This window comes from Silurus aristotelis (genome assembly GCF_946808225.1).
Source record: "Silurus aristotelis genome assembly, chromosome: 22".
In the NCBI taxonomy this organism is placed as follows: Eukaryota; Metazoa; Chordata; class Actinopteri; order Siluriformes; family Siluridae; genus Silurus; species Silurus aristotelis.
In genome coordinates this window covers 12,769,227-12,778,355 of record NC_139595.1, presented here as the reverse complement: position 1 = coordinate 12,778,355, position 9,129 = coordinate 12,769,227, and the positions used below count along the sequence as shown (strand labels likewise).

Sequence of the window (9,129 nt, the reverse complement as noted above, 5' to 3'; positions counted from 1 at the left end):
TCACCTCTGTGTGTGCGTTTGTGTGTGCGTGTGTGCATGCTTGGAAATGCTAGCCTTCAATTTTTTTAGCTCACAGAGAGAGAATTTATGAGATTTAATCTATAAAGCATAACCAAGTTTAGACAGAAATGACTTATCTCACCTAGAGCCATACATTAAAATATATTGAATTATTACACATGTATTGTATCCATTCCAGCCCTACATCACCACATAAATACACATATATACACATATCTCTCTTTGTGTAGGTTGAATGGTTTTGCTCTCTTTTTTAGCAGGAGACCTCAATTGGAACAGTTGCTGGGCAACAGACAATTCTTTGCTGCATATCACTTTACTATCCTTGCTTCCAAAATAAAAATGCTGTAATAGCACACAGCATACACTGCAGAGACCCAAATTCATAAACATTTAAATTGTATGTGTCCTCATGACCATGTATGTTTATCAGAGGGCGATGGAGCAGCCCTCCTCCACACCAAATGGAAATGTTACCGTGGCAACATGTCACATGACTAGGCTTCTTCAGACAGCAACGGAAAGAGAGAGAGAGAGAGAGAGAGAGAGAGAGAGAGAGAGAGAGAGAGAGAGAGAGAGAGAGAGGAGAGAGAGAGAGAGAGAGAGAGAGAGAGAGAGAGAGAGAGAGAGAGAGACCGACCATAAAGTAGCTTTAAACATACTACACACACATATACTTTAGCAGTTTTAGGGTGCATGCTGGGCTCATTCAGATCTTACTGTAACACGTGCTGTGAAACATACATGTCATGCCAAACAAAGGCAGAAATATTCATCTGAGAAATTAATTTAGCTAATGGTGTGACTATTAATGTTATAAAGGATTAATGTTATGATTATGGAGGGGAGGGTTAGCATGGGATTAATACAATTTCTCTCACATTAAATTCCATCTATACAGGAAAGCCACACAGGGTCAGTTAGGGGTGAGGATTCACTGTGACTTGCTGGGTAATGCAATTAAAAAAAACAAAAACAAAAACAATATCCTAAAGGTCATTTTATTGTACAAATTGTATATGTATATGGTGACATAGTGTGTTCTCACACTGTATGTTTGTAATTAGCCTATTTTTTACAAAAGTAATGTTTTCAGTTACTACCTCATGAGGCTGACTGAGAGAATGCCAAGAGTCTTCAAAGCTGTCATCAAAGCAAAAGGTGGCTACTTTATAGAATTGAAAATATTAAACATTTTCTGGGTTATTTAACACTTTTTTGTTTACTAAATAATTCCATACACGTCGTTTCATAGTTCGAATATCTAATTATCGCACATTGAAAATAATAAAAATAAAGAGTAACCACTTAATGTTAAAGAAGTTGTGTCCACAGTTGTGTGTGTGTGTGTGTATGTATATATATATATATATATATATATATATATATATATATATATATATATATATATATATATATATATATATATATTTTGTATATTCACTTCATTTAATTTCACATTCAGGGAATTGAGCAATAAGGTATGAGTCTGACATCCTCAGCTAAACTCAAAAACCTTTGGTTTATTAATGTGGAGACTGTGAGTTTGTGTGTGTGTGTGTGTGTGTGTGTGTGTGTGTGTGTGTGTGTGTGTGTGTGTGTGTTTGTGTAAGGAGAGCTGAGTCTTTGAGAGGGAATTTATTATACAAATGGTGACATATTGGCTGACCTTTAAAAGAATTTCAAGTTATAAAATCGAACAGTTATGAAAGCATTCACCCAACAATTGATCTGAGCTAATGCTCTGCCACTCCTATTCACAGCTTCTCTGCTTCCATTACAGCACTGCTATCCATATGATCCACCTCTCTGACCAGAAAGGCTTAACAAACAATAGTTATTTCTTAATTATTCATTCATTCATGTTTAGTAACTTTTTTATTATTTTAGCAGAGTCACGGTGGAGTTGTAGGAACAACTCCACTGTGGAACATCGCAGGAACACGTGCAAGTACCCCTGAATGCTTGTCTATTACTAGGCATAATGCAAATACACACAATTGCACTTATTCACAGTTATGAAAAATTTCAAATAGCCAGTTCACCTACTGCCATATTTGTGGACATAAACAGTGAAAGAATATGTGAAATGTGTTATTATGAATATAACAGCATCAACAGCTGCTCAGATTCTGGGAAAGTTCTGATTTCTTGCCTGTTTCCTGTTCATGCAAAACAAAACAAAATATTACAATTCCAGAATAATAATTGTAATGTGCTAAAAAGGCATACTTATGTGTGATTTCCTCAATGAGTATGATGGAAACTTTAGAGCAGATAAAAAAAAATGTATAAACACCATAATAGAGACCCATTAAAACTAGTGGAGGTGGCCAAGTAAGTAAGTGAAAGAGTGGGCTAAAATTGGCAATACATGGCTAGTATGATACACACTATATATTTTTTTTCAGTTTGCCTTACCAGAAAACAAAATGCACCATAGACCCAATGCAATAAAATATTGCAACTATTGTTTTTTACTTTATAGCACTTATATGATTAACATAACAGTAGTTGCAGATGTGTTAAACAACATAGAACATGGCACCTTTGGTGGGAGTGTAATGTATTATTATATAATATTATTAAATTAATATAATAAGCAAACATTTTGGAACAGATAGACTTGAAGTGAATAGCACGTAACATATGTTTGTTTATGCCATCTTTGCAATAAGTGCATCAAGTCATTGACCCAATGAGATCACAAAATTTTTATTTGAAATAATATTATTCTCCTTTTTCTTTTCTTGGACCACAGGCCTGTGGGTCCCTCTTTGTTTTTGTTAGTTTTGTGAGTTTCTCCTTTCAGTCTCCACTTATCGAAATACTCAGCTGGTTTATTGTTTGGTGCTTGACTTGGCCACTCTTGAACCTTTCACTTTATTGCCACTTTATTTTTGTCCATTCATGATACATTTCTTTCAAATAAAATTGGATGCATTTTCTGTAAATTGGCAGACAGAATATATCTCTAGACTGAATTCATAACCACCTGTCTCTCATTGTGCAGGCCAACCTTGTGCCAACAAATCAACATTGACTGAGGTTGTTTAGGACTCCACAGGATCTCTGAATGTGTGTTATTATTTAGGTCTTGTAAGGTATGAAGTGGGGCTCTCCATAGAACAGAATTAGTTACCAAGCATACCCTACAAATGTTTGATCACGGGAAAGTCTGGAACAGTTAAACATCTTGAACAATTTGCCATGTCAATGTAACATCCACCTGAATAGCAAGATCTACATAGAATGGCTAAGAGATACTGTTTCGGTTATGCAACCTTGCTTTTGAAGCCAGCATCAACTTCTGTGCCACAATAGATCTTCTGTGGAAGCTTTGGTTGGCCATGTTTTTGTTTTGAATGTCCATTTAAGGTGCAGATCCAGCAATGGCAATATTCACATGCTATGAATTTTCTGACTAGTTTCCAATTAATTATTGTGTTGTTGGTAAATTAAAGGGTAGGTACTATATTTCTTTCTCCACAGCAATCTATGTTCTATTCCATGGGCAATGTTACATGAAAACATTGTAATATAATTTTATGTACTGCAGGAGGCAAGTATTTTGTTGACACATAATACTTGCCTCCTGCAGTACATAAAATTATATTGTTCTCAAAAATTGTTTTTACTTGCACTACAATCAAATATCTTATAAACAGTTCTCTACATTATTCATGGAAAAAACAGCATTAGCCAACATTCTGATAAATTACACACAGTAAATATCTATTACATGCTGAGTGCTCTAGCTGTATATAATATGATCTTTAGTGAGTGCTCTGGGTTTATTGGTCCTGAAACTTTGCAGATGTTTTTGCAGTGTATCAGTTTCACCATAATTGACAACAGGTTTAATTTACTAATCACTCAATTCTTGAAAAAATTACCAAATCACATAATGGAATCAATATATTGTAAGATTATGTAGGTTGTCAAAATATCTGATTGATTATTTATGCACGTGAATAAAATGTTATTCATAGTAAAAGATAAACAAAATAATATAATTGCAGAGACTTTAGCTGCTTTCTAAAAGTCACACATGGTATCACTACACAGTAAAAATGAATGTGCTTCCTGTTATCTAATTCCAACACCTCAGAGACTACTACACACACACACACACACACACACACACACACACACACACACACACACACACTGCAATTCTGGAGACCACACAAACAGTCTGTATAAAAACCTAATTATAATCACATAGACCACAAGTTTGCACACACATTAGTAAGAATCCAAATAAATATTAAACAGTATCCACTAAATCTCATCATAAATGTTTAAAAGCTTGGATGTAAAGGGAAATAAAGAACTGGACAGCAGAATGTTTCCACCCACAGAACACATGTCCATATTTGTAAATGGCTTATAGTGCGGAGATTGGGTTTATAATAAATATTATTATGTAAAAATGATGAACAGTTAAGTCGAAAGAGTGTGTAATGTTTGACTCAGGGGAAAGTCATCTTAAAATTATCTGCAATCTGATCCTCTGTAATGAAGCTATTCCAATTAACCAGGGAAAACATGCACACCCCTTGTGTGGGTGTTTTTGTAAGCATTTATTAAAAGGGTCACTTACATAATTTCGATTTTGTTTATACTTTTGGGTCGTTATATGACATTAACACTCACTTATTGTCATATCTCTCTTCTCTTGAAAGATAAAACAGGTATATAAATATCTTAATAACTAAGTGTAATGCAGCTTAACTTGTACATGGTGCTGAAGTAAAAATCTTTATTTGTATGCATACTTTACTACAATCATATAAAGGTTTTTCATTTCAGCACCATGGACAGCATTTAGGCTTCGTTAACTATTATTATATGATATTTAGTTGCCTGAATCTTGCAAAGTTTTACATATGATCTTCATATAAACTTTTATCCCATTTTGTCACCTGTTAACATATTTTAAAGCTCTGTCTCCCCAATCTCTTAGACTACAGATGTTTCCATTTTATACAAAGTAAAATCCCGTTAGAAAGATAGAGGTGTAGCTATAGTTGAACAAAAGTAGAATTAGGCAGCACACACACACACACACACACACACACACACACACACATATATATATATATATATATATATATATATATATATATATATATATATATATATATATATATATATATATATATATATATGTGTGCTTTAAGGCAAAGCTTTGGGGGAGCTCAGATGCAGGCAAGTGGTGAGAAAACCTTTAAGTATGGGTGTGCACCTACGTTAAAGCGAATTTCACCCTCAAGTTACAGGATATAGTTTTAAGGTGCAAGAAGGTTTGATGTATGTGTGCTCAGAGAATTGAGAGTGCTTACACAAACGCGTGGTACAGAAGTGACCATCCCCGCGGTCTCTCGAGGGCATCGTAGATAAGGTTCTGGATGCGACGTTTCCGGATGTTGTTCCTCTTCACGGGTCGCGTGTACCCGATTGGCGTCTTGGCCAGAAGGCCAAAGTTCTGTGAGCCCCGTTTAAATTCCGCTTGCCTCGACGAGGTGGCGAGCAGCAATGCGCCGTCCCGCTCATGGCTCGTGCACGTCTCGAGCTCAGGGGCCACGGTGTCTTTCCGCCGCTCGCGTAAGTCCTGGGCGCCGTTAGCGCCATTTCTCGACCTGAGCCCCATGTTCACTGCTGTCGAGCTTCGGTGGCGCGCGTATGCAAGTGCATGATGAGGCGCATGCCATGATCCGGGCAGGAGGGCGCGAGTCCTTTTTTTTTATTTGTGGTTGGTCATTCCGGGATCTTGGTGATGAGAGATGCGTGATGCGGATCGGCTGAAGACAGAAATCAAACGCCTGTCAAAACCCCCCAAGAATAACAAGAAGCGGCGAGAGAGAGAGAGAGAGAGAGAGAGAGAGAGAGAGAGAGAGAGAGAGAGAGCTGGAGGGGGAAATCATACCACACTCACATCGCATTCACGACACTGAAATCTAACAAAGAAAATCACAAGAATTTACATACGGCCACGAAGAACAATGAGCCGCACGCAGAAACAAAGATCAGGGTCACGGATGTTCACTACAATACACGAAGAGGCCAATAGAGACTACCGAGATCAAAACTCGACCGCTCCCGATGAAGCATTCCTTCTTGAATTTCACCTCCGTTACGCGCCACTGGTTCTGAAACACAAGCACGACTCGGAGGGAGCGGTGGGAGAAGCGCGAGACACGAGCCGTCACGTGACTCAATTCTGACGTACGCATCTCTGTAGTCCGAGCAGTTTACACGTGAATGGGGCGTACACGTTCTCCCTCGTTTCTCCTCACATAAATAGCCAAATGTAAAATCGCGACGGAGTGCAGAGCAGCTGACCCTCGTTAACCTTTAATGACTTATTATAAGGAAGGAGAATACATTTATAACATATCTTAATGATGGTGCTAATAAACATATAACACAGATTCACAATGTTTTTTTTAAAGTAATTATTAAATTTCAACAATAAAAAATGTATGCCTTCAAGGAATCCGTTATGGATTTATCCTAGGGATAAATAAACTAATCTTGTACATTTCAACTTTATAACCCCTTTATCTACGTAACGTTTGGGACAATAGCGTCAGTTAAAAACACTATACAAATAAAACTGAACTGAATTAAATTGAGATGTCCACGTGACACATTTAACATTGGAAATGATGAGGCCAACACACCACTGAACACACCACACCACCAACACACATTCAGGACAAACCCCAGACAACTACACATGCATTCTTAGTTCTTTGGCATACTATAATGCCATGTATAAAATTCTGACAAATATATATATATATATATATAATTTTATTTTTACATAATTTAGATAAGCAGTGCAGTTCCTCCATGTAAAAACTTATAAAAGATGCTTATAAAAGAAACAAGCATACTCAGAAAAAGACACAGGAGGAACTAACAATACATGCAATCTAAAATATATATATATATATATATATATATATATATATATATATATATATATATATATACCGTCAAGTGCATTATAAAACATAGATATTATACAGTAAATCACTTCATTTTTTGTTGGTTAACTCACATTTTATGATTAGTAATTGGATAAAAAAGTAATAATAATATGTGCTGTCTGTTTTGTTTACTTTGTCTTTTACACTTTAGTTCAATTTTCAACCACTTTTGCATAGGTCTTTAGGGATTAGCCTTTTACTCTCACTCTCACAGACTGACTGACTGCAGCAAAGCATCCGTGTGTGTGTGTGTGTGTGTGTGTGTGTGTGTGTGTGTGTGTGAGAGAGAGAGAAAGAGAGAGAGAGAGAGAGAGCGAGAGAGAGAGAGAGAGAGAGAGAGAGAGAGAGAGAGAGAGAGAGAGAGAGAGAGAGAGAGAAAGACAGAGAGAGATCTTGTGTGTGGGTGTGGACAGAGGGAAGAAGATTTCATCAATATTTCATGATAATTTACACACTGCCTGAGTGTAACATGTCCTTTGTTTCACATCTCACAAATCAAATGAGATGGGGGGTTGTATTCTAGCACACACTAAACAGGGTCTGTGCTATGGGAATATATGTGCTCTTAAAGTGTGTGTGGTTCTAACACAAAATGAGGTCACCACACACAAAAGTGCTCTGACATTTCTCACACAAAAAGGTTGATAGGATAAGTGTATTTCACATGTATCTCATCACAGACATCTAAGGGTTATTGACTGGAACTGGGTTTGTACAGTATGTGCTTAGATGAAGGGATATTTATTGAACAAGTCAGTGGGGAAAATGGCATCTCCTAAAGATGCTTAGGTTATGATGCAGATTTTAAAGGACATGGGAATTACAGAGTATCAACTGAGAGTCATTCATCATACAAATAAGTCATGACAATAATCGAAGATGCCAAAATCTATGCCACTCATACCAAGAAGGCCAATGTGGATGCAGATGACATACAGTTAGCCATCCAGAGTGTTTAAAGGCTCTGGCATGGAGAAGCTGGTGCTGGATTTGTGATCATCACAGATGTGGAGCTACTGAGCTCAACATCTGTGATCATCACAGATGTTGAGCTCAGTAGCGCCACATCTGTGATGATCACAAATGTTGAGCTCAGTAGCTCCTAGTTTTATAACCATAAAGACTGTAGAAGACTGTAGAAAGAACATTACTTATAATCTAATACTCCAGTATCATGTTAGTTCTCACTCTCCAGTGTTCTGTATTGTTGAAAGGTTTATGATCAAACACTTGATGTCACCCAAATGAAGATGGGTTTCCCTTTTGAGTCTGGTTCCTCTCAAGGTTTCTCCTCATAACATCTAAGGGAGTTTTTCCTTGCCACAGTCGCCACGGCTGCTCATCAGGGATAAATGCACACCATTCACCTTGACTGTTGATTTCTGTAAAGCTGCTTTGAGACAATGTCTGTTGTGAAAAGCGCTATAGAAATAAACTTGACTTGACTTGACTTGACTTGACTTGACTTGACTTGACTTGACTTGACTTGACAGTGTGGTATGGACCAGTCCTTTACGTCTTCACCTTAACGAGATTCCTGGAGGTTGCTAGACATAAGAATCCCCCTGCCCTTGATCAAGCCTTACGCAGGTCCTCATCTTCCACCAGACTACTGTCTGACTGCACCAAACTATAAGCTCAAGTCTTTGCAGAAAAAAGTCCTCTGCTGGAAGAAACATTGTGCTGTGCTTCAGGGTGGGGGCCGTTGCCAGTCGACCCAGCACGCCAACTCCCGCTACCCTCTCAGTGCAGACAATGGGCTCTAAAGTGGGAATGCCGGTGTCACTGAAAGGACAACGCTTAACTGTTCAGATCCTTTTCTCTCAAGCCACATCTACTAAGACAGCTACCCCAACCACTCCAGGCAAGGTGCAGAATGACCTCATCAATCTCTCTCTCATCGGCTCCTAAAACATCCTCATCACAAACAACATGGTGTCTCAGAACTCATCTGGCCACTCGGGTTTGCTGAAAAGGAAGCACAAAGATGACGACAATATACAATAACCAATCATTCGTCTGGACCCTTGATTCCAGATCAGCTTGTAAATATATAAAATAATTTGCTTTCAGTCTTGCAGTTCATTTGATTATTGATTTAGCTAGG

The 9,129-nt window shown here is 37.6% G+C and overlaps 1 protein-coding gene and 1 pseudogene across 5 annotated transcripts in view; one reads left to right on the top strand and one right to left on the bottom strand.

Annotated features, from left to right (window-relative positions):
• kcnq3 (potassium voltage-gated channel, KQT-like subfamily, member 3) overlaps positions 1-6,244 on the bottom strand; it is a 41,601-nt gene extending 35,357 nt beyond the window's left edge. The window contains exons 1-2 of one of the 4 annotated variants that reach the window (XM_083525671.1): positions 6,012-6,243; positions 5,370-5,828 (exon numbers count right to left, since the gene is read on the bottom strand). In XM_083525671.1, coding sequence (XP_083381797.1) covers positions 5,370-5,677 — 308 coding nt within the window. In that variant the 5' untranslated portion in view covers positions 5,678-5,828; positions 6,012-6,243. Of the gene's footprint in view, positions 1-5,369 lie in introns of all 4 variants that reach the window. The other 3 variants (XM_083525674.1, XM_083525673.1, XM_083525672.1) reach the window with 3 other exon arrangements.
• Positions 6,245-7,787: 1,543 nt separating this feature from the next.
• LOC310717097 (transcription initiation factor TFIID subunit 9 pseudogene) lies at positions 7,788-9,029 on the top strand (annotated as a pseudogene). The gene is made up of 2 exons: positions 7,788-7,972; positions 8,516-9,029. The product of its transcript is annotated as a transcription initiation factor TFIID subunit 9 pseudogene (transcript).
• The last annotated feature ends 100 nt before the right edge of the window (positions 9,030-9,129 follow it).